Source organism: Electrona antarctica (genome assembly GCF_951216825.1).
Source record: "Electrona antarctica genome assembly, chromosome: 7".
NCBI classification, from domain to species: domain Eukaryota; kingdom Metazoa; phylum Chordata; class Actinopteri; order Myctophiformes; family Myctophidae; genus Electrona; species Electrona antarctica.
Genome location: NC_136812.1, coordinates 17,141,215 through 17,166,497, shown reverse-complemented (window position 1 = coordinate 17,166,497; position 25,283 = coordinate 17,141,215). Strand labels below are relative to the sequence as shown.

At 44.1% G+C, this 25,283-nt stretch overlaps 1 protein-coding gene across 3 annotated transcripts in view; it reads right to left on the bottom strand.

The window, feature by feature from the left end:
- Nucleotides 1-25,283, bottom strand: part of lingo3a (leucine rich repeat and Ig domain containing 3a) — a 104,272-nt gene that overhangs the window by 43,950 nt on the left and 35,039 nt on the right. The window contains exon 2 of one of the 3 annotated variants that reach the window (XM_079505180.1): nucleotides 25,276-25,283. This exon is cut by the window's right edge and continues 78 nt beyond it. The exons of 1 other annotated variant lie outside the window; for it this stretch is intronic. In XM_079505180.1, coding sequence (XP_079361306.1) covers nucleotides 25,276-25,283 — 8 coding nt within the window. Of the gene's footprint in view, nucleotides 1-1,436; nucleotides 1,554-25,275 lie in introns of those variants that run through there. One more of the 3 variants, XM_079505182.1, reaches the window with a different exon arrangement.

Genomic DNA, 25,283 nt, shown 5'->3' with positions numbered 1-25,283 from the left:
AAAAATAGCAGATCTCACAATGCGTTTTGAGCTTGTAGTTGTAGATTGGCTATTTAATTTAATAATTTTTGTATGTATTTTATATTTCTTATAGAGGGACAGACAGTAGGCTGACAGGAAATGGGGAGAGAGATGGGGGGTGAATTGCAGTAAAGGTCGTCGGGATCGGGAATCGAACCCGCAGCACACTGCCAGACTTGGGCTACCGGCCAAGGTGCCTGGACCACTGATCCACGGCCCAGGCCGATTGGCTATTATTTTGCTAGTGGTTACGAAAAGAAAACTTGGCACTTGTGCATGTACGCATGTAAGCCAAGCACGCACGCACACGCGCACACACACACACACACACACACACACACACACACACACACACACACACACACACACACACACACACACACACACACACACACACACACACACACACACACACACACTCACACACACACGCTGTGGCTGCCTGACAGCAGGCAGAGTCCCACATAGGGACAAGGCAACACCTTTTCAAGGGCAACAATGAGATGGAAAATCATGTTGTGAGATAATGAGACCTGGTGTCTGGCTGGATTGGAAAACAATGTGTACAAAAAAGCTATACGCACACCAAAGTCCTTGTGGCGGTGCCGGCACACGGGAGAAAACTGTAGAGGAAATCTTGAAAAAACAAGAAGGTGACCGCACTGGCCGCACACGCCAATAGCCAGAGTGCCAATATTTTATTAGGACAGCAGGTAAGACAAAAATGAATCCAACGTTTCGGCGGTTAAGCCTTCATCAGGGAATGTAAAACAATTGGAAAACAAACCAGGCAAGACTTAGCAAGTCTGTACGGGATCTATAGTAGAAACCCCAAAAAAGCCACACTGTCCACTACTTCAAAACAGCTGTATGAAAAAAGCCGAGCTCCCATTGTGGAGCAGTGTCTTATCACCACAGCAAACTGGACCAAGCCAGAATAACTGGTAACAAAGACACAGGCATAGCCATAGCGAGATGGGGATGAGATGAAAGCTTTATTCATCGTCTGTCATATGGCGGTATCGTATGGCCAAGGTGTTGCTTGCCGACAAGAGCTGTTCTACAAGCTCACAACGAGTCCCATCAGAAACCATCATACAAAGGAGTATAAATCAGGCTTTTTCCACTGACAGGACACCAGATATAAATGTGCAGTGGAGAGGGAAGAGACACATGGGTTCTGTGATATAAACCTGCAAGTAGTAGTGACACATGACCCCGTGATAAAAGCTGGAGATGTGGAAGTAAACAGGACTGTCACTGGAGTTTGTGTGTGTGTATGTATGTGTGTGTGTGTGTGTGCGTGTGTGTGTGTGTGTGTGTGTGTGCGTGTGTGTGTGTGTGTGTGTGGGACGTGCGTGTGTGGGACGTGTGCGCGCGCGTGTGTGTGTGTGTGTGTGTGTAAGTTGGCTTACCCAGGACTTGAACTTTAGCGGCGGTCCGTCAACATCCACAAGCTTGCAGGTGCTCTTCAGCGCAGAGTGCAGTGGTCTACGTGTCTCAGTCCCCCTGCTCTTCAGCGCAGAGTGCAGTGGTCTACGTGTCTCAGTCCCCCTGCTCTTCAGCGCAGAGTGCAGTGGTCTACGTGTCTCAGTCCCCCTGCTCTTCAGCGTAGAGTGCAGTGGTCTACGTGTCTCAGTCCCCCTGCTCTTCAGCGCAGAGTGCAGTGGTCTACGTGTCTCAGTCCCCCTGGCCGCGTCGCTTCTGTATGAGTATGTGCGGGTGCATGCGTGCAGGACACGGTTACTCTTGCAGCCTCTCCTCAGCCAGCATCAGCAGCAGCTGGACTACATTCAATCCCGATCTCCTGTACTCACCACGCCTCCCCTTTCTCTCTCTGTCCCCCTCTCCTTTCCCCTCCTCTACAGCACCGCTGAAGAATATATCGGCTGTGCCTCCCTGCGCCTCTGCAGATGAAAAAGCAACTGAAGTCTCCCCCTCTTCTCCCGTTCTCCAGCTCTCTCTATTGTGCTGTGAAGGCTGCAAGCTGTTCCTCCCCAGCGGGCAACCAGCTTTGTGTCTCACAGAGGCGCGAGCACCAACACAGGCTGAACGGAGTGAGGGAGTGTTCCGCGTTATTATTGCATCGCATGTGTGCGAGAGTGATTATCTGTGCCAGGGTCCAGGGAGAATGGGGGGTGGGGGGGCAGAGAGGGAGAGAGATAGAGAGTTCAGCATCTGCATGTGCCCCAGAGAGTGTAGCATCGGATGTCTGTACATGTGTGTTCGTGCTCGCCTGTCAGTGTATGTGTGTTTGTGTGTGTGTGTGTGTGTGTGTGTGTGTGTGTGCGTGCACCCTGGTGCCACTGTCGCTGTTCAGTGGAGCTCATCTGCACTGTTGCTGCCGCTCTCTCTCTACTCCTGTTTAGCCTCACAACTCACTTGCCACTTAGGCATCCTTTCTAAAGTGTGCAAGAGAAAGATATGCACTGAAAAAATGAAATATGAATAATGAAATCAAGGTTTATGTCCTCAAAAGCCTTGATTTCATAATTCATATTTCATTTTTCTACACTGTAAAACCATGAGTGACAATTTACCCAGGTTACATATGGATTATGGACACTGAGGATTTTACTGTGTATCTCTGTTATTCCATTATCAATGCAACGATTAAGTAACTCAGCAATGTTTTAATACTGTAGATTCCCCAGGCAAATATGTGTCTGGAGGATTAATTTAATTCTCAATGTGTAAGAACTGACCATTTTCATGGGTTCATTTTTGTTGTTGTTAAATTAGCACTTGTACATTTAGCAGTGGAGCAAATTGTACCAATTCCCTTGACTCCTGACTTCAATACATTGGAATCTCTGTGTGCCCCTAAGTGGGCACAAGCTGACAAGTGATATAACTTATAACCATTCCTTCAGGCAAGCTCACACGGCTTCCAAATTTCACAAACAGAGCATGAGTCTGAGCTGGGGGTGGAGCAGGACAGCCAGAAGCAGGCTATACAAACAGTCTGCATTGTTATCTCTAATGTGCAATTTATATTCCATGGAGCAGATGTTCACTTAATGCTACAAGGATCTTTACTTTTATTTTCTCCCAATTGAGTCATTATATCAATTTCCCATTCCCAGACCATATGACAGTACCTTGTCACTGCTAACTTGTACAGTTGGCCCAAGGGAGAGCACAGACAATCACGCGTCTCCTTCGATACTCGTGAAGTCTTCTGACCTTCAGCAGGACGTAATGCATGCAGAGGAACAAGTTAACGCATGCAGCAATTCCTCCCAGTTCTACACCCCACTGAACAGACACCCAGTTATATACCCCACCGAACAGACACTCAGTTCTACACCCCACTGAACAGACACCCAGTTCTACAGCCCACTGAACAGACACCCAGTTCCACACCCCACTGAACAGACACCCAGTTCTACACCCCACTGAACAGACACCCAGTTCTACAGCCCACTGAACAGACCCCCAGTTCTACAGCCTACTGAACAGACACCCAGTTCTACAGCCCACTGAACAGACCCCCAGTTCTACACCCCACTGAACAGACACCCAGTTCCACAGCCCACTGAACAGACACCCAGTTCTACAGCCCAATGAACAGACACCCAGTTCTACAGCCCACTGAACAGACACCCAGTTCTACAGCCCACTGAACAGACACCCAGTTCTACACCCCACTGAACAGACACCCAGTTCTACAGCCCACTGAACAGACACCCAGTTCTACAGCCTACTGAACAGACACCCAGTTCTATACCCCACTGAACAGACACCCAGTTCTACACCCCACTGAACAGACACCCAGTTCTACAGCCCACTGAACAGACACCCAGTTCTACACCCCACCGAACAGACACACAGTTCTACAGCCTACTGAACAGACACCCAGTTCTACAGCCCACTGAACAGACACCCAGTTCTACACCCCACTGAACAGACACCCAGTTCCACAGCCCACCGAACAGACACCCAGTTCTACACCCCACTGAACAGACACCCAGTTCTACACCCCACTGAACAGACACCCAGTTCTACACCCCACTGAACAGACACCCAGTTCTACAGCCCACTGAACAGACACCCAGTTCCACAGCCCACTGAACAGACACCCAGTTCTACACCCCACTGAACAGACACCCAGTTCTACACCCCACTGAACAGACACCCAGTTCTACACCCCACTGAACAGACACCCAGTTCTACACCCTACTGAACAAACACCCAGCCTGCAGGAGTCTACTAGTGCAGTGACGGAGATCGTCCTCACTGCCCGGCTTCTTTTCCATGAACAAGGACAAAGCTCAAGTTGGAGTTGGGTTAAACCCCTCGCAGAGATAAAATCCTATTATGCAGCCTCTGGAGGATGGAAACTTAACTCCAAACCAAAGTTATGGTAAACTAATGCTAATCAGCAAAACGACCTGTGCCTTTAGGCGAGAAGATGTAAGGAAACGATTGCTGGGTGCCAAGCTTATTTTATAGTTTACTTATGTCCCCCTGCAGGTCACACGTCCGACCTTGTCTATGTGTGAATATCCAGGTGGGCGGTCGGAAAGAATGAAAAAAACTGCTGAGTCAGCTCAACCCTTGTCATGCTTTTTATTTGCTTTACACACTATGAGGGAAATGCAGTGGCCAACAAAACAATCTCAGGAGGACTGTGTAACACAGGGAAATTAACATGAAATCATATAACAATAATATTGTACGGTGTGCTCTTTACCATGGTTATATGACAGCAATGTGGCTATAGCTGCCTTTATCCATCATCGTGATAAAAGAACATCCTCAAGGGGCTATTAGGGCCTTCCTACAACACTGTACAACAGCTACCAAAAGAGAAAGCAGAAACAAATTGCTAACACGCTGTCACGCTCCCTGGTTAGTACCACTGTCCACAATGCAGCACTGGCTGAAAGAATAAAAACATCACTTTCCAGGGTGCTGAATGAGATGAGAAATAATACAAATATAGAGCCTAGGCCAGAAATGTATCATCATAGCAGCGATTCACAAACTATGGGTCGCAACCCAACGTGGGGCCGCCTAATAATATGGGGTTGTGGTATGAAAAAGTTTGAGAGCCCCTGCATTAGATCATAATTATTCTCTCATCAACACAAAGGTGGACTGCATCTTTGAAACTGCTAAGCGTGTGCATACCAATAATGTATCATACATACTGCATGTGCACTATAAAGCTACCATCTGGGGTATAAATCTTTGGCCGCATAACCTATGATGACCTGTATTTTGTTCATGCAAAAGCAGGTAATATCTTAAATTTCCATGCAAGTCTTAACCAATATGCTGCCACCTCCTGGACGCAGAGCCAACCGCGGACTGCCGAGGCTATTTCAATGCAACACACACTGGGACTGACATCCTGTTTGGAGTGTCCATCTTAATGCTAAATAAATAGCATCAATGCTAGCGAGCTAAAATTAAGCCATCCTTGCTCTAGAAAGCGCCAATGTTTCCATCTAAACCACCGGATAATCAGCAAAGACCTCCGAACTTCGCGCATTTTATCCAAACCATGGAGAACTCCGTAGATTAGGAGTTATTCAGCTTTTTAGTCAGCCTGTATAATGGGAGGTGGAGGGCAGCGCGGTTGTGCAACCCGGTCTAGGATCGCTAAAGAAGGAAAGGCCAAGCCAAAAAGTTAAACCGTTAAAACGTGGGTTGATAGAGAGGCCGATGGGGTCGAATCAGAAGGTTGCCGGTTTGACCCTCGGCTCACCCAGTGTATACGTATCGAAGTGTCCCTGAGCAAGACTCTTGCAGGATGAATTTCAGGTACTGTATATGGGCAAAAGCAAATGTACTAAAATTACACTACAACAACTAAAGGGAACATATTGTTCTGATACAATATGTGTATTAGAACACGTGTATATCGAACATATTAGAACACACATCTACAGTGTGTACAACTGCGGTTCACCTTGAATGAAGGTCAATGACAAATATCCACAAATCCCAACTAAGAAAACAGGAACTGATTTCCTGTCCTGGTTTTCCTCCTACCTATCAAACAGAAGTTATTTTGTCAATCTAGCTGAGTTTGACTCAGACAAACACGACATCGGTTCTGGTATTCCTCAGGGCTCGATTCTTGGTCCTCTGTTATTCTCCCTGTACATACTGCCGTTGGGAGAACTTATTACCAATCACGGAGTCAATTTTCATTTCTATGCCGATGATACCCAACTATATCTTAGTGTAGCTCCAGATGATCCCTGTGCCTTAGACCCGTTGTTGACCTGTCTGTCTAGCATCAAATGCTGGATGAGTGAGAACTTTTTCAAGCTAAATGAGGATAAGACAGAAGTTCACATAATCGGTTCTAGTGAGCAGAAAGAATCAATAATAAGCAGACTTGGCAACCAGAAAGTAACAGTACAGTAAAGAACTTGGGGGTCATTATTGATTCTGAATTGAATTTTAATTCACACATTAATCATGTTACCAAGATTGCTTTTTTTCACCTTAGAAAAAAACTTTTTTCTGGACTGCCTAAGAAAACAACTGACAGATTACAACTTGTCCAAAATGCAGCAGCCAGAGTTTTAACTAGAACTAAGATGAGAGAACATATTACTCCAGTTTTGGCTTCAATGCACTGGCTTCCGGGTGTTTTTAGGATTGATTTTAAAATTATTTTACTTGTTTAAAAGCTCTCAATGGTCTCGCACCTTCCTACCTACATGACTGCCTGCCTAAATATGTCCCAAACCGCCCCCCTAAGGTCTTCCTGCTCGCTTTGCCTAAAAAAATGGCAACAAAAAAATACGGGGAAGCAGCGTTTCGCTTCTAAGGGCCGACGGCGTGGAACAAACTCCCCACTGTACCTTCGACAGGCAGCCTCTGTAGACATTTTTAAAGCGCAGCTCAAGACTCACTTCTACACTCTTGCTTGTAATTGATCTTTTAATTTTTTTGTTATTCATGTCCTCACTGTATTGCATTACTGCTCTTGTTTTTTTTAATGTTTATGCCTTGCTTTTCTTTTTCTTTTCTCCATTGCTCTGTAAAGCACTTTGAGCTGCATTTCATGTCATGAAAGGTGCTATACAAAGTTGTATTATTTTTATTATTATTATTATTTTTATTTTAGAGGTAAATCCTTTCAGTGAAAAAATGGCAATAGCTAGGCGGGAAATTGATGTGATAGTTCAGTTGGTGATGAAAGCATGAAATTCGGCACAGATGACCTTCATATGACCCTAATTGATAATCAACCTCGGGCCACGCAGAATTCCACCATTTTTCAAGATGGCCGCCAGTTTGCAATTGGACCTATACGTTTTGGACTATATCACTTTGCTAGGGCTGTAAATCTTTGATTTCACCATCATTTTGATATAAGAGAAGATCAAAATAACTTTAGGTTTCAATATGGCGGCATGTTTTCCAATATGGCTGCCAATAAACTGCATAAATGTACATCTGCTCATGGTTAATGCACAGTTGGTGATAGAAACATGACATTTGGCACAGATCACCTTCATGACACCCTAATTCATAATCAACCTTGGGCCATGCAGAATTCCTAAATTTGTCAAGATGGCCGCCAGTTTAAAAAATGGCTGCAACTGGACCTATATTTTGGACTATAGCACTTTGCTGAGGCTGAATCTTTGATTTCCACCTAAGGGAATATGTCCTGGAGGTATTTCTACCAAGTAAGATACAAAATAACATTAAGTTCCAATATGGTGGCATGTTTTCCAATATGGCTGCCGATAAATTGCATAACTGTACATCTGTTCATGGTTAATCCACAGTTGGTGATACAAGTATGACATTTGGCACAGATTACCTTTATACCACCCTAATTGGTAATCAACCTCGGGCCACGCATAATTCCTCCATTTTACAAGATGGTCGCCAGTTTTTGCCAGTTGAAATGGCTTCAACTGGGCCTACGTTTTTGACTATATCCTTTTGCAGGGGCAGTATTTTTTAATTTCCCCCTCATTTTGATATAAGAGAACATGTTCTGGAGGCATTTCTACCAAGTAAGATCAGAAATAACATTAGGTTCCAATATGGCGTCATGTTTTCCAGTATTGCTGCCGATAAATGATTATGGTTAATCCACATGATTTTATAACATGAGCTCCAACACCACATGTGCTTAAATAATAATTGTATTAATAATTACCATACACAGGATCCATTTAGGTTTTCAATGACCTAGGTTCAAATAGCGTGGCATATTTTGAAATATGGTCACCATCACCATACACAAACTTAGATCCGATAAAGCTTGGTGAAGGTTTTTGGCACATCTTTGCAGCTTGGTATGCAGTTATGGCTTTGTGCAGATTCTTAGTTTTGTCTGTCTTGTTACAGGTCATTCAAAAGCTACCAAATCACTTTAAAATGTGGCGCAAATGGGCAGATGTTACTTTTAAGGCTGCTGCGAGTGAATTTAGCCGAAGATACTTTACACTTCTCTTCTGATATTAACTTCCTTTTTCTTTCCAATGTTGATGTTTTTAACTGTTACCATGAGTCTTGGTATGTAGCTTTGTTCAAGTGTCAACTGAATTCCATCATCAAGTTGCCTGGGGTCAAAAATAATTGGCATGCAATTAATTTTGTAAAAACAACTTTGTTAGTTCAATCACTGTGTTTTGTTATGGCCGCGTTGCGTCGTGTGAGGGCTTCGGAGGCAGCCAATCATGACTAGGTTGCTACTACGCGATTTGCTACACAAGTCTCATATAGCTTAAGCGGCATTTCAGAGTATGTGGTCAGACTGGGAGTCTGACCACATACATTGGCTTTAATAGGGGCAGTCAATCATGACTCACCCCACCTCTTCAGGAAACACTACCCTTCCTCTCTGCCTGACCTACTTGTTGTTAACTAGTTGTACGAACGCTTGTTTTCTGTTGTTGTATTGTTTATTGGATCTTGTTTAGTCGATACACTTAATTGTTTTAGCTCATGCTCATTTGATTTAGCTATTTTGTCTCATCTGTTTAAGGAAATAGGTAGCTGATATATTGCACTTTTACCTTAGCGCTAGGTATACTCTTGGTTGCTTGTTTTTGCAGAAAATGCACTAAAGACTTCTGGTGATTAGTAGTTTTTGTTCCCTACCTATGTTGAATACACTTATTGTAAGTCGCTTTGGATAAAAGCGTCTGCTAAATGACTGTAATGTAATGTAATGTAATGACTAGGTCACTAAAATAAAATGAGCTGTTGTATGCCAGGTTTCCACCTGGCAAAAAATACACTACAATAATTATGGGATACAACTGGGCTGGGCTCAGTAACATCACTATCCTACCCCCAGTCCGATCATTCATCCAATGCTATGAATTTCCTATATGATCTGTACACCTTCCGAAAGACTAAAGCCCTGTCTTCCTTGGCTCGGCTCTCCCGCGCTGGCACATCATGTCAATTCAGGTGCGGCTGTTTAACTTTAATTTGGGGCAAGCTAAACAGCATTTAGGAAACTAGAAAATGTATTAGCATTGAACCCCATGCTGAGTATCACAGCTATAGTGTCAACCAGTGTACCCTGGTACTGCAATAACACAATACAAACTTGTCAATTGGGCTTTTGGGCTTCAGGCATCTTCCCAAATTGAGGAATTCTGCATGGCACGAGGTTGATTACCAATTAGGGTGGTATAAAGGTGATCTGTGCCATATTTCATGCTTGTATCCGGTCTGTGTATTATCCATGAGCAGATGTACATTCATGCAATTTATCGGCAGCCATATTGGAAAACATGTCACCATATTGGAACCTAAGGTTATTTCTGATCTTACTTTGTAGAAATACCCCCAGAACATATTCTCTTATATCAAAATGAGGGGGAAATAAAAAAATATTACAGTCTCAGCAAAAGGATATAGTCCAAAACATAGGCCCAGTTTCAACTGGTGAAACCTGGTGGCCATCTTGAAAAATTGAGGAATTATGCATGGCCCGAGGTTGATTACCAATTAGGGTGGTATAAAGGTCTGTGCCAAATGTCATGCTTGTATCACCAACTGTGGATTAACCATGAGCCATGAATCATGAGTAGTACAGTTATGCAATTTATCGGCAGCCTTTTTGGAAAACATGCCACCATATTGGAACTTAATGTAATTTTGTTATCTTACCTGGTAGAAATACCTCCAGAACATATTCTCTTATATCAAAATTAGGGGGAAATCAAAGATTCAGCCCCAGCAAAGTGATATTATCCAAAACGTAGGTCCAGTTGCAGCGATTTTGAAAACTTGCGGCCATCTTGAAAAATGTAGGAATTCTGCATTGCCCAAGGTTGATTATGAATTAGGGTGTCATAAAGGTGATCTGTGCCAAATTTCACGTTTGTATCACCAACTGTGCATTAACCATAAGCAGATGTACATTTATACAGTTTATTGGCAGCCATATTGGAAAACATGGCGCCATATTGGAACCTAATGTTACTTTTTATATCGTACTTGGTATAAATACCTCCAGAACATATTCTCTTATATCAAATTGAGGGGATATAAAATATTTACAGCCCCAGCAAAGTCATATAGTCCAAAAACGTATGTACAGTTGCAGCCATTTTTAAAACTGGCTGGCCACCTTGAAAAAATTGGAATTCTGCGTGGCCGGAGGTTGATTATCGATTAGGGTCATATGAAGGTCATCTGTGCCAAATTTCATGCTTTCATCACCAACTGAACTATCATGTATTGAAAACAGCTATTTCCCGCCTAGCTACAACTAAAGTTAGTAATCAAAGGCCTTAAAAACAACGCTCCAGACATCCCAAAACAAACTGGTCAGGCTACTGCTTTGCCTTACATGTACAACTCATTTTCAAACTGTTAATCAATCAAACTCCATACCATCAACTATTTCAATTCAATTCAATTTGATTAAAGTGTCAAACAACGACATTTCCTCAACCGTGTTGGAGGGGGGAGAGAGAGAGAGTGGGAGACAGAGAGGGCAGAAGCAAATCCAATTAGTAGCAATATCAAGAATGCAAGCAGCGATAAGAGCCATAAGATGGGGTCAAGCCATTAAAGAAAAAAGCTATGCACAATGAGCTATAGAAACACTGTGATGACGGAACTTTCAATCAAACTCTTGTATAGAGAGAAGTCACATCATTACAATCGTCTTCCAAATTAGGCGTTTCTGCCTTTGTAGTGCTGTTTCTCCACGACAGGAAAAAATATATAATAATTGAAAATAAAGGCTTTCTACTTCATTAAAAAATGAACGATGTGGGGTTTGAAGCTGTTCTTGAGTTTGTGATGTGTCCCCGACTGGCATGACACTTGTTGAAAACGGCAATCAGTTTCCGTGTTCCAGGCTAGTGTCGTGATTGGAGACTGGAGATGATATCAGCCATTCTGGGGCTATACTCATGGGCCAGATCTCTCCATCCGACACTCCACCACATTGATGCTTTCTTATCACTTCCTTCATTACAATAGATAGAGGTTGGGCGGACCTCACACCTATGTCGCACCGCCGATCCGACCAATATGCCCATGTATGGAAATCTCTGTATCTGCCAGTCCTGTCCCTACTACTGTATATGGAGATTAGATGAGATGAGGTGAGAGATACACATCTCAGAAGAGAAATTGAGGCGTTACAGCAGCATACTGTGCTAAAAATAAATACATACAAGAACAGAGCCGGCACAGAACCATAAGTATTTAGGCAGAAAGTTCTCATGCATTATGCACTCTGATGGCAGTTGCCAGTTGGCATAAAATAAAGTCTGTACCGCTCTGTTTTCATCAGCGGGGGAGTGAGCCTCTGGCCTCTTCCGCAGCTTACCATAGAGTGGACGGGAGGGGTTCTCCAGGATGCAGTTGAGTTTGTCCCTCATCCTCCTCTCTGCAACTGACCGTGTCTGCATAATACCGATTAAAAAAAGATCATCATCATCATCATCATCCTTCGACTGCCTTTACATCGGGTCCTGTCAGCCATCGCTGCATGCTCCCAGTTCTTCGAATGTCAGTCCTGTGTCCCTGGAGATTGTGTCAGGATATGTATGAGGTCTGGTTCCTCTGGATGATTGAGGGAGCCGCCATAGCAGGATATCTGATATGACTTGATCCTTGTGACCAGCAAAGATTGCTCTACGATGTGCTACGGTTGTTGTTATTGGCGGCAGTTCACCATGCATAGATCTGCTCTTTGGTTGGATGAGTTTTCCAGGAGATGTTTTAACACACAGGAGCAGTCTTGTATATGTGCCATCAAGCCGGTCTTGTAATTCCTTCTTCATAGTCCATGTCTCAGCACCATATAGCAGGATACTTTCAACACAGGCCCTGAAGAAAGAGACCTTGGTGGAGGTTGAAACGCCGGACTGCCAGACTCTGAGGAGTTTGTTGCAGGCGTTCCAGGCTTGTCCAAAGATCTTGACATTGCTGTTCAGACTTAATTCACTTACTGCAGAGATCACCTTTTGATACCTTCTGGTCCAAATGCCCTCACCGCCGAGATTGCCTTTTGGCGCCTTTTTTAATATGAATTGATTACGGTTCTCTACGTGCTCGTAACAGTGCGATATAAAAAATAAAATAAAAATCGGAAGTGAAAATTCCACTGGCTTATGCTGTCTATGGGAACGCAGTTTTTAGAATCGTAATATGTCAGATTCTTCTTTTTGGACCAAAACAAGATTGATTTGTGGCTCATTTCTGTAAACAATATGTATGGTTTCCGGTTGAAACACATTTCAAAATAAATGTGTTTTGCATTGAAATGAACGAGTGGCAGTCACAGAGTACACAATTCAGCCACTAGATGGTGGTGTTGGCGGTAAATTAGTTAAGAAAAACTCAGAAGACTCTCAATCAATTATTGATAAAAAAACAAAGGATGACACGCCTGGCAGCAAAATAAGGTGAATTCTCTGTTGCTCACTTCCAAGGGATTATAAACTGGCCCTAGAACGCATCAGAATCCCCCAGGAGTTAGTTACTAATGTTACTCTGGAGAGGGAAGTCTGGAGCTCTCTGGTTGAGCTGTTGCCCCCGCGACACGACTATGGATAACCGGTTGAAGATGGATGGATTGTAAAGATAATCGCAATGAGTGTATGCATTCTAGAAGCTACAGTAGCAACCCCAAAATTATATTCTGAAGACTTTATATACACACAATAAAATCCTCAGTGAGTTTATTAATTTGTGGCCTCGCAAGCCAGCCACTGATCCATTTGGAAGATACATGACAAAGACAATAACACAAAAAGGAGTGTGTTCATTACGCAACTTTGTAGTGTCACAGTCCAAAACAGTCCCAGTGTAAAACCACTGTCATTATCAATGTACTGTATTTACTTTAATCAATAGTAATTCAGATCTGGCCAATCAACTGTATAGTCACTACAGAGCAATCCCACTAATCAGATTCATCACATGTGTAAATCAGTTTGTTTACATACACAGTATAGGCTACAGTACAGTACTGTATGTGACTGTGGCAGCTCTGAAAAAGACTACAGCTGAAAAGGGCTGAGTGAATAATCTTGCTGCTCAGCAGTTGATTCCCCCTGGTCCCTTGTCCCTATAGACCCCCAGGGCGAAGGTGAGCTGTACTGTCATGACTGGCATGCAGTCATCATGCCAAAAGCAAGCTGATTCACCCACATACAGTACACTCAGTACTCTCTCTCTCTCTCTCTCTCTCTCTCTCTCTGTCTGTCTCTAGGGAGGAAAGTGCAGCTACAATCTAAAACTAGCTACAAACTGTCATATTAAGATTAAGAAACTAGGCAGACTATGCCTGCATGCTCCACATGCTACAGCTATAGTGTACTTTCCCAAAAGCTTTAAAACATGCAGCAACATATACGTCTCCACCAGGTTAGGAACATTTGTTGTGGGTGTGCATTGAGTGATCAGTTAATAGATAATGACTTAGAGTAGATTATAGGCAGTGTTGTCAAGTAACTTAAGTAATATATATATAATATATTATTACTTTTTTCCAGTAATATGTAACTTAACTAGTTACTTTCACATTTTGAGTAATAATATTACATTTACTTTTTTCCAAAAGTAATATTACTATTTTCACAAGCCTTGGTGGAACTGTGGGTTTGAGTGTATATTTATAATGGTAGACTGGGTTGGGGTGGAGTTGCTTTGCAGACTGCTGAAAGACTGAGTAAAGTAAAGTAATAAGTAACTAGTTACTTTTCTCAGGGAGTAATAAGTTACTGTTTAAGTAATATTTTGACAACACTGAATAGGTTATGACACATGTGTGTTCTTGTAGACTGATCTATGTTCAAAAAGGTTTTTAAAAACAGTAAGAAATTAATTTAAAAAAAGGCAAAGAAGTTTAGGGATAAATGGGTGAGGCACTGACAAAAATAGGGCCCTCAGAATGTAGTAAGCCTCCTGCCTTTTAATGAACTATCGCTATGCTGAATTCCTAATAAAACCATCCATTAAACACTCAACAATGGATTCTGGTAACAGCGGCTGCTCCAAGCGTGTGAACTCTCCTCTGTTAGAGTGGCTTTGTGGCATCATGTAGAGACATTAATGGATTTACATTTGATTCCAGAATCATAATCACTGTCAAAACAAACAACAAAACAAAACAAAGAAATAGCACTGAACTATAACCACATTCACCCTGGCATCCCTATTTTGGGCATGTCTATGCAGTCAAAAATAGTCTAGGCCTGTATGATAAAAGTAGCCGATTTGTGTTGTCAGTCTAGGGCTAAAGTTAAGGTATCATGCTGGATATTTGCTAATGTCATCCTGTGCCAGAGTGCAGGGTTTCCCCATCACACAAGTCAACATTTGGACACCGGCCATCAAATTCACGCCCTCCGCAAATGTTTAAATAAGGCAGAATCCAAATATAACGTTCATGTGCAATATTGTATATTGTGCCTCCAGCTCGGCACTGTAGTTCCAATCTATGATACAGCGCTGTCATCCTGCACACACCAGGGACACTGCGGTGTCTGCTCAATTATACGGGTCCCTGTAGATGAGCTGTGTGCGCAGCCCTCTCTTGCCTGTCCATATAACATGATGCGATAACCAGAAGTGAAGATCCATGCCACAGTCAGACAGACTAGCAGAGTGAATAATATGGAGGATTGGAGGTGCTAGCTTTTGCAATTGGATGACATGCCAATGTGTTGTTTTACACAGTGCCTCTGTGTGTGTGTGTGTGTGTGTGTGTGTGTGTGTGTGTGTGTGTGTGTGCGCACACGCGCGTGCACGTGTTGGATAGCCGTCTGCCCTCAGGCTGGGATGTGAGGTGGTGACTCACCCCTGAGATGTACAGAAGCTGGACTTTTGAGTTTCTACATCTGCAGAAAGGTCAGTCATAAAACAGTCGTTGGTACAGTGAGCAGTACTAACGACCAGAGGAGAGTAGAGGAGAGAGCTGGTTGGTTACTGATTTTGACTGATATTTTGTCCAGGTGTAACATTTTCAAATCAATTAATTTGTTTTTAGATTTGACTAAAGTTTCTAGTTTATTTTACACGCACAAAAAAACATTTAAAGAATGACGGAAGGTGAAATAAAGAGCTGCTGTACTAGTGTATTTGGGTACCACAGTTGGGAAATGCCTGAGGGGCGAGGGGGTGTCCAGGGAGCTTGGAGACTCACAGTGTTACTGTAACACAGAGAGAAAAGAGTGAGGAGAGGAACTGGTGGAAGGCTGTCTGCTAAACCCTGCATGATTGAAGAGTGATGTGCAGGCCAGGGAGTAAATAAATATAGGAAGAGAGAGCAGGATTAAGAGGGAAGGTCCCAGCAACTGCCATGGGGACTGAGCGAGAACAAGACGAAGAAGAAGAGTTAGAAGACAGAGTTGGAAAAGCCCTGGGGCCTACATACACACACACACACACACGCACGCACACATGCACGCACACACGCACACACACACACACGAATAGTAAACACACCCACACACAAACGCACAATACACTCGCTCAGAGAATTGTCTCTTTCTACAGTATGTGGTTGGAGAGTACAAAGAGATATCACGGGAGGAGTTGGGTAATGCAGTGTGCGTGTGTGCGTGCGTGTGCGCGCGCGAGAGATTACACATTTGGTTTACTTACAGCGGGCAACTCAATACATCATTACACAGACATTACTGCAACAGGAGTAGTGAACACTCGAATGTCTGCAGGCGCTGGGCTAGCTAGTGTAGTAGCTGCTGATGTTGAGCCCTCGCTGTCACACATTTACACAGTGTGGATTTGGAAGATCATATCCCATTTACTTCAGAATCAATGGTGGAAAGTAACCAAGTACAGTACCCCATGTACTCATGCAAGTACTGTCCATTTGTACAATTCTAAGGTACTTTTACTTACATAATGTATTATACTTCTACTCCACTACATCTAAGAGGAAAATATTGTACTCTTTACTCCACACCACGCCAATTTTATACAAACAAATTAGAGTACTTTTACTTTAGTACAAATCTGAGTACTTGTTCCACCACTGCTTAGAATAGAAGCTAGAAGGCTGTCAAGCTAAGTAGTTTGAACTGGGGACATCACTGAGTGAGCTGGTGTGCTTGTTTGGGCTCTTCATTTTTTCCCCTCGTGTCTACATTGTCCAGTGGGAAGCTCTTCCAAACAGACTGGCTAAACCCTAAGCTTCATTCGAGTAGCAGTCAATTGGCAGAATTACGTTTACCCCGGGGCAGACCAAGGCGCAGTTGGAGGAAACACATCGACTCACTGGCCTTGGAACATCTCGGGATCCCCCAGGAGGAAGTCACTAATGTTGCTCTGGAGAGGGAAGTCTGGAACACTCTGGTGGAGCTGTTCCCCCCGCGACCCGACTACGGATAAGCGGTTAAAGATGGATGGATGGATGGATGGATGGATATCCAATATCACAATATTTTTGACCAAATACAACGGTATTGTTGTCACAGTAATATCGTAGTGAAGATATTACACAATGTTCTAAGATTCTGGGGATTTCACTTTCGCTTTCCAACACTGTCACACCCTTTCATTCACATATAAGCAGGAGCACCTATCAGCAACCAATCAGACACTTTCAATCTGTCCTACAAATATCACTGCCTCTGTGATTCTCTCTTTGAACTTTATATCTGGTCTAGTGGCTGTGAGATGTTTGTCCTGAATTTGAGAGACAGTCCCGAGCCTTGGGTGTTCAGGGTCACTGGCCCGCCCCAAAAGGTCACATGGAATATCTCTCAACACTGTGCACACATCAGAATAAATTCAACAGCCTGCTGCCAATGTCAGGGACACTCGGGGGCACATACTGCAAACACTGGGGCAGCGATAGCAGAGGAAGGGAAGGAAGGGATTGGGAGAACAGACGAAAGATTAATGGAAGAGAAAGCTGGGGTTGAATCCTGATATGAAAAATGTATAAAGTCGCTGTCGGCGGAAAACTTGTATGTCCAAAACCGTTACTTTTCAGGAAATGGAAAAAATAACCTGTATTACAATGGATCCAATGTGGCTTTTACTTAGTCACAAGCTCATTAATACTTTTCATTGGTGAAATATAATTTGTATAAAACCCACAGAAAGACTTTCGACCTGTCTGAAAAATGTGATATACTGTATGGACATACAAGTTGTCTGGCCGACAGCGACGACGTCCATTCCCTGTATACGTGCATTAGTTTACAACAGAACTGTGCGCTGACGTGGACAGATCCAGAGCTGTGTACTGAGAGAAGATTAATGCCACCAAAACAAGCAAGGAGCTCAAATGAAACGTTAAATTATAAATGATTGAATATAGAGGGTATGCACGTGACATCATCATACCCAGAAGTTTTGCGGGAACGCCTACTGAGAGTGGCCATACATCCAAACAGAAAAGTCCCATCTGATTGCATTAAACGATTTTAAAACAATGTTAAACTCACGTTGCCACTCGATTTGACACTCACTTTATGCATGGGTATACCCTCTATTGTCAGGGGATTAGAAATGAACAGGTGCATCCATCTGAATGTTAACAGTATGGTTTTGGCTCCAGTGCCATATGGACCCGTTACAGATTGATCTCAGAGAAAGAGTGAAACCGAGATCTTTAGATGAGAGCTGATCTCTATCTTGCAAGGATTGCTAAAGCTTATTTATATACTCCATCATACAACGGCTTGCCGACATGCAACGCAACTACCGCAAGAGTGCGTCTAGCCAACACTAACTCAGGACTCCTGAATCGCTGCCCTCCACACTCTCATATCTAGCATCAGGGTCTTGCTCCGCAGTGTTGTTAGCTAAGCTGTCACCCCGCAGTGCATCTATGACATAGGTGGAGCGCTTCTTGGCTTTCCTGGACTTGCCCTATGTTGGCTCCCATAGTGTCAGAGGCCTTCCAGAGCGGCTCGGGCTGTTACCCGTTCAAGTTTGAAAATGGCATTTTAGTTTCCAGTGTCCACATTGCGGTTATGTTAATTATGCATGTAGTCCATACGAGAGCGGCAGGGCGCTCCGGACACCCAGAGAAAGCTGCGTGTAGTGTAGGCTATATTATGCACAGCCTGTAAAATGCACAGATTGAATATATTCGCCGGTGCGCAACACAGCTGAATGTCAGATGATTGCTCGTTAATATATTGATTCCACATCAGTGATGTAAATAGGGTGCGTTTTGCGTCCCAAAACGCACTTTATAGTTTTGGGCCGCACTTCAAAAAAACCTCTGCGTCCACGGGATGCACTACTGTACTCAGCGTACAGTAATAATAATCCACGTGGGGGAAAAAATAGCGGAAAAGAAAATGCGGTAAAACAAATAATCTACGGACACGATCATTTTGCATGGCCGCATGCGACCTCATCCTACGTTATAAACGATAAAATCCACGTAGGACTCGTTGTAGAACCACTAGTTAACAACAACAGTCTGACGGGCGCCGCCATCTTGCTCAGAGACGAGCGCTGAGCGGAGCGCAGCCTGGAGACCAGAGCCGTTTAGAGAGAGAGTGACGACAACATACCGTTCAGTGACTCATGAAGCTCCGTGAATAAACAGTGAACGGGGTTGTCGCAACTCTCTCATCTACACGGTGCTGCCTCCGACAGAAAGACAGGCGAACATTTTTGAGCATGACAAACAGAGTAGACCCGATTGAATGGGAAACACACATTGTGTACTGTAACAAACGCCGACACTGTTGTATGTTGTGCGTTGTGACCGGTGACACCACACAAACATGCGCCCCCCCACCCCCCCAAAAAAGAAGTGCCAAAGCCAACTGCAGGGCAACAAAACATATTAGCAACCCTATTTTCTAAATCTAACATCATGTGTGCTGCTGTGCACAGCCTACCTCCTCCATGACTGCTTCTACTTAATCTCCAGGTTAGTTTTGTAGCATTCATTTTTATGTTGTATGTATTGTGTAATGTGTCATAAAAACAACATTATTAACAGTTAAAACTGGCAGAATTATTATAGATTTCATATAGCCAAAATCATATGAAATATGAATGTAGTATGAATGTAGAGCATTTTTTTTATTCTAATTTATTTTGCTAGCTTTAGTTATAATAATAATTTCTTCTTCGTTTTCTACATGAATATAACCACATTATAACCATATAAGATGAAATGGGAGTTAAATGCTGCAATTTGTAAAAACGTCGCTGAAGTGGGACTCATCAAATGTCCCTGGGACTCATCTAAAAGAGCACCCCTGCATCCCGGGACTCATTACATTGAAAACCTATTTACATCACTACACATGCTGGCTGCTGCCTGCACAGCGCTAAACATTTTGCTTAATCTGCAGCTATATAACATAAATTGTCAGGATCTGCCTTCCGTGTGTTGTTTTTGTTGTTCTGAAGTTATGCTATGGTGTTCTTGAATCTTATTTTGAATTGATGCTTTGTGTTTCCTGTTTTCCATTGTAGTTGGTTCCTGCCTTGTCTCACCTTCCCTGATTTTTGGTTCTTTGTTTCACCTGTGTCTTGTTTTCCCCCAGCCAATCCTTGTGTTGATTTGATTTGAGTTCACCTGTGTCCTGTTAATCCTGTGCCTATTTAAGCCCTGTGTTTGGTTGTGTTCTCCGTTGGATTATTGTCTTGTAAACCTGAGTTCCAAGTCTGTTTGTTTGATGGTGTTAAAATAAACTTCCACTTGATTCTGACTTCCTCGCATTTGGGTCCTACTTGGAAACCACCTCCCGACATAAATTGCACATAGGATATACAAAAATATAAAAAAGAGGAATTAGAAACACGACATTATGTGCAAATATTAAAAACATAGCTGTGATACTGGAGGTGGAAAGTCTGGTGACGTGAGGTTAGTTTGGAGGGGACGAGGGGACTATTGCGTCACCGTTTCAGCAAATAGGCGGCATTCGCTGCGGAGACGACAAAGTTGCGTCTCCAAAGTTTGCCACTCTGGGAGGTAGTTTCTAAATTAGTCCCCAAAAACGCTGTCTCCGTGTGGCCAATAGGGCAGATCGGCTAAATAGTTGTGCGGGTAACGCAGAATACGTCCTCGTCTGGACACCACGTCAGTTTGCTTACCACTAGTTCCAGGTGCCTGACGCAGTGCCCTGCCAGCCTCATACTTCTCTCTCTGACTTTGTCTGTGACCTGTGGTAGATCCCTGTAGAGGACCACATTTCTGATGTGGTCCATCCATGTGACATCTACCTAGTGCCATTCGTAGCATTATTGTGTAGACTCCATCCAGGGCCCTTTCCTGTTGTGCTGTGAGCGTCCATTGTCTCAGTCCCATACAGCAGTACTGACTCCACTGTAGCTACAAACAGTCACCTCTTGAGGTCTTCTCCCATGTCTGATTTCCATGTCTCCTCATCCCATGCAAGTGCCCTCCGGACCTTCAGGTCCTGTTCCGTTGAAACAGTCCAGGCCAGAGGCCCCGAAGTTTGCCGACAAGAATTCAAGCCAACAACGTATCGTTGTTGTTCTCAGCGAGCAACACCCTTGTACAAAGGATTATAAATTAGGCCCAATTTTATTTTGTTTATTTGTCACTAACTCATACATACAAGCAACAACATCTTGGTGGGACAGGTTTTGCAGAGACTGTGCTACCACAACAGTACAATACTAAAAGATAATATAAAATATTAATAAAAAGTAATAATATTGGATGAGAAGTCTATGTAGAACGACAGATTACATGACAGGCAGATGTTGGTACCTGCAGGGCATTTCTGCCTAACGCACCTCCGACGGTGCCTAAGCGCCAACTGTAGGGTTTCAGCTGAGAGCCAACCTGGCCTTTCCCCTTGCTCACCAGGTAGTGACCCTAGACTCTGCATGGCAGGGGCATCCTCCTCCCTGAGCCAGGCTTGCACCTGACCGCATACTTGATGGTTGAGAAGCATAGGTTGACGTTGGAACCTCTCGGGCCGCTTCCGTCAGGCCCACTTCAGCCAGTACCTAAATACCAGCTGCAGGGTCATCAGCTGGGAGCCATCCTTCACTGATGTTTCGCCTCTTTAATCACCAGAACATCTCAGGATGGTGGGGCAGCGGTCAGGGATGTCTCCCTGCCGCTCCCTGCAGCTGGATTTCGATAATCAGGTTTTTCATTGCGTGGCATCTCGATTCCTCCAACTCCTGTCTTTTCTTCTCAGCCAGAGCCAGAAACTTCCCTTTTCCGCTTCCTCCGAGAGATCCTTTAGGACATTCTTGGCCTTTGCTGCCGTGAAACCTTTGTCCCTCAAGAAGCGGTTTGTTGAGAGGCCAGCATAGCTGCGGCAGCCAACTTCCATTGGATAGGTTGTTGCTCTCCAGCCAACTTCCATTGGATAGGTTGTTGCTCTCCAGCCAACTTCCATTGGATAGGTTGTTGCTCTCCAGCCAACTTCCATTGGATAGGTTGTTGCTCTCCAGCCAACTTCCATTGGATAGGTTGTTGCTCTCCAGCCAACTTCCATTGGATAGGTTGTTGCTCTCCAGCCTTTCTCTTGGCATTCTGCCACTAACGCTGCATACTGAGCCTTTTTCCTCTCGTACGCTTTCTGGATGTTCTGCTCCCAAGGGACCGTCAACTCCACTAACAGGACTCGCTTCTTGGTTGATGACCACAGGACGATGTCGGGTCTCAGTGTGGTGATGGTGATGTCAAAGGGGAAGCGTAACTGTTTGTCAAGGTCTGCTCTCATTGACCAGTCTTTGCCTGGAGTCAGGACCGCTGTTTTGTCCGCTTTAGTGGCTTGTTCCGCTGTTACAAACTGAACCAGCTGCCTCTGTTGGGATGTTGACTTTTCGTTGGCCAGGACTCTCATGCTCTCTGTGTGTTCCGCCAGCGTCCTTAGTACCTGGTCATGTCGCCACCTGTAACGACCCTGGGCCAAGGCCGTCTGGCACAGGATGTAGCAGAGATTTCCCTTGCCTGTTTCACAGAGGCCACAGTTGTCCTCAGAGCCATACCACCGTGCCAGGTTTGTTGGACTAGGAAGGGTGTCCATACGTGGCTCTGATAAGAAAGCTTAGTCTTGCCTGAGGCACTTCCACAGGTCACTCCATTTCACTGACCTTCATAGGAAGCCCTCCCACTTTGTCAACTGGCCTTGCTGGCATTGGCCAATAGACTTGGAGAAGAACCTGTCTTCCTCCATCCACCAGATTTCTCCTTTCTTTCAAGGATGCTTTTGACCACAGCTTCTGTGACTCTCCCCAGCCCAGGCCACGCCTTCCTTGCTGTGTTCTTCCGACAAGCTCTTGGTGTTTCAATCTGGAGATTGCGTCGTCCACACACTCCTCTGCCTTCCATGCTCTGCCTGTCCGGATCTTAGCACCAGCATTTCTGACGAGGTGGTCACTTGACTGCCTGAGTTCCAGCACCAGTCTGGACTTCTCCAGCCTGTAACCAGTTGAGATGTTCTTCAGTGGTAGCTGCAGTGCATTTCTTCCAAACAGTGCAGCATCAGAGAGGCATCTTGGGAGTCCAAGCCACTTTCGGATTATTGTTGCCTTTGGCATCCAGCTTTGTGACTGTTGTTGTTATCTCGCACATCTTTAGTGGCCACATCACACGCTGGTACAGTGTGAATTGATAGCACCAGACTTTGAACTTGCCAGGAAGATAGCTCTGGTCAATCCTTTTCAAAAGTAATCGTTTTGGACATATGAGGTTTCCACCCGACAGCAACGATATGTAATGTATGTATGCAGTATGTACATAAAATACTTGTCTATTAAGGCCTACATCTACAAGAATAATTTGATCTGCTCAGGATTCTTACAGTTGTTTTATTTTGTTTTGGTTAATAGTTTTATGACCATGTCCTCATTTAGAGCTCTGACAGCTGCACGTTTCCAGCGCTTCGCATTTCGCATCGTCACAAACAGTTATCAGTAGGGATGTCCCGATCATGTTTTTTTTGCTCCCGATCCGATTCCGATCATTTGATTTTGAGCATCTGCCGATACCGATTTTCCCGATCCGATATTTATATTTTATAGAACAGGTTTATGCCATATCACAATAGTACAATATCCCAAATCACAGACAATATCCAGTCTAATATCATGATATGGATATACTAGGGATGTCCCGTTTTTTGGCTCCCGATCCGATTCCGATCATTTGAAAATGATGTGATCGGCCCCGATTTCCGATCACCCTTCCTTTTGCAGTTCTCAAGAAACTGCTGTCGTAAAAAACATTAAAATAGCAGATATCCAAGCTCACCGTGCGTCACTTTGTGCTGCACTGCAAGATTGTACATCTGCTTTTTTATGCAAATAATCTTTTTAAAGCATTAACTCAAATCTTTGCTTCTGTTGGTGCCTGGAACAAAATATTTTAGATGGGGGTCTGCGGGGGTCCTTGACATGAAAAAGTTTGAGAACCACTGATATAGCAACATAGATAGGGTCTTCAGAAAACTGCAGGATTTAGAATGGGATAATATACGAGCACCAGAGTTACCCAGAAGTAGGACATATAGTACTTCTGTCCTGCAGGCCAGGGATGGGAGAGACCTCCCTGTGGTGCGCTCAGCCAACCTCACCACCTTCTGCAAGAGCTCTGCATGTCCATACTAAACAGAATGGCCTCTGACTGGGTGCTCTGAGCTGCAGCGGAGTAGAAAGCTTTCAGGACCTCCTCTGAGACCTTGAATTGACCTTGAACCAGCTGCCTGAGGCGCTACAGACCTTGCCTCTCCTTCTTTGCCACTGTCTGTGTCTCTGAAAATTTCCTCCCTCTCCACTGGTTCCCCGCTGAGCGGGAGGGGCGTGTATTATGTCACAGCAATTATTTTAAAACCATAGGCTACTTGGTTTAGTGTGTCTGAGCATAATGTGAGCATAATGTGATAGTGTTTGTGTATAAAGTAAGAAAATGGGGGGGAGGACCACAATGGAAAGTCCCCAGGATTATTTTTGTGCTGTTTTCATTTTTGACTAATAAAGTATTTAATCAATCAATTGAGAGAGAGAGAGAGAGAGAGAGAGAGAGAGAGAGAGAGAGAGAGAGAGAGAGAGAGAGAGAGAGAGAGAGAGAGAGAGAGAGAGAGAGAGCGAGAGCGCAGAGGAAGGGGGAGATGTGAGATTGTATTGAATATTCACTTTCATCATATATTGGAGAACAAAAAAAAATCATGTGAGCCTCAGCCAAGACATTGTCTGGCTCTCTAAGACAGGAACATAGCTAAAATACATTACGACATGACTGCAGCTGAGGTAATCCATCAAATGAAAGCTTGTAGCTGTGAACTAGCTGAGGCAGCAAATTAAGATGCGGCTGAAAATCAGTCATGGACATGCGCGCCAATAAGGCTGAGGTCGGCAGAAAGGAGAACAGAGCCGGGGTGGGGTGGGGGGGTTGTAGGGCATGTGAGATGAAACAAATGAAGACACGGAAAGGTTAAGACCGTGGATGCTCGACTACAAACAGCCTCTCTGCTTCTCTGTGCCAAATCACTGTGTATCCTGGGTTGGCTTGATGATGCAGTGCAATAACACATCGTTCAACACAGATTCAGACTAGCCTCTTTAGTGAGTTGTCATTGACATCATCGCCGTCCCTCTGCTGCTGTCATCCTTTCATCTCAAGGCTTAACCACACATGAACTTGGCTAGACCAGCCAACCAGTAAAGCCCCTATTAATAGGGACAGAACCCAAGAGGGATTCTCCACTCTGTCTGTTCCTCAAATTCCCATTTCCCATCACGCACGCACGCACACACGCACACGCACACACACACACACGCAAACGCACACGCACACACAGTTGTAGTGACTCTCTGAGAGGACAGTGATGGTATTTAGTATTTACATACCAGGGATG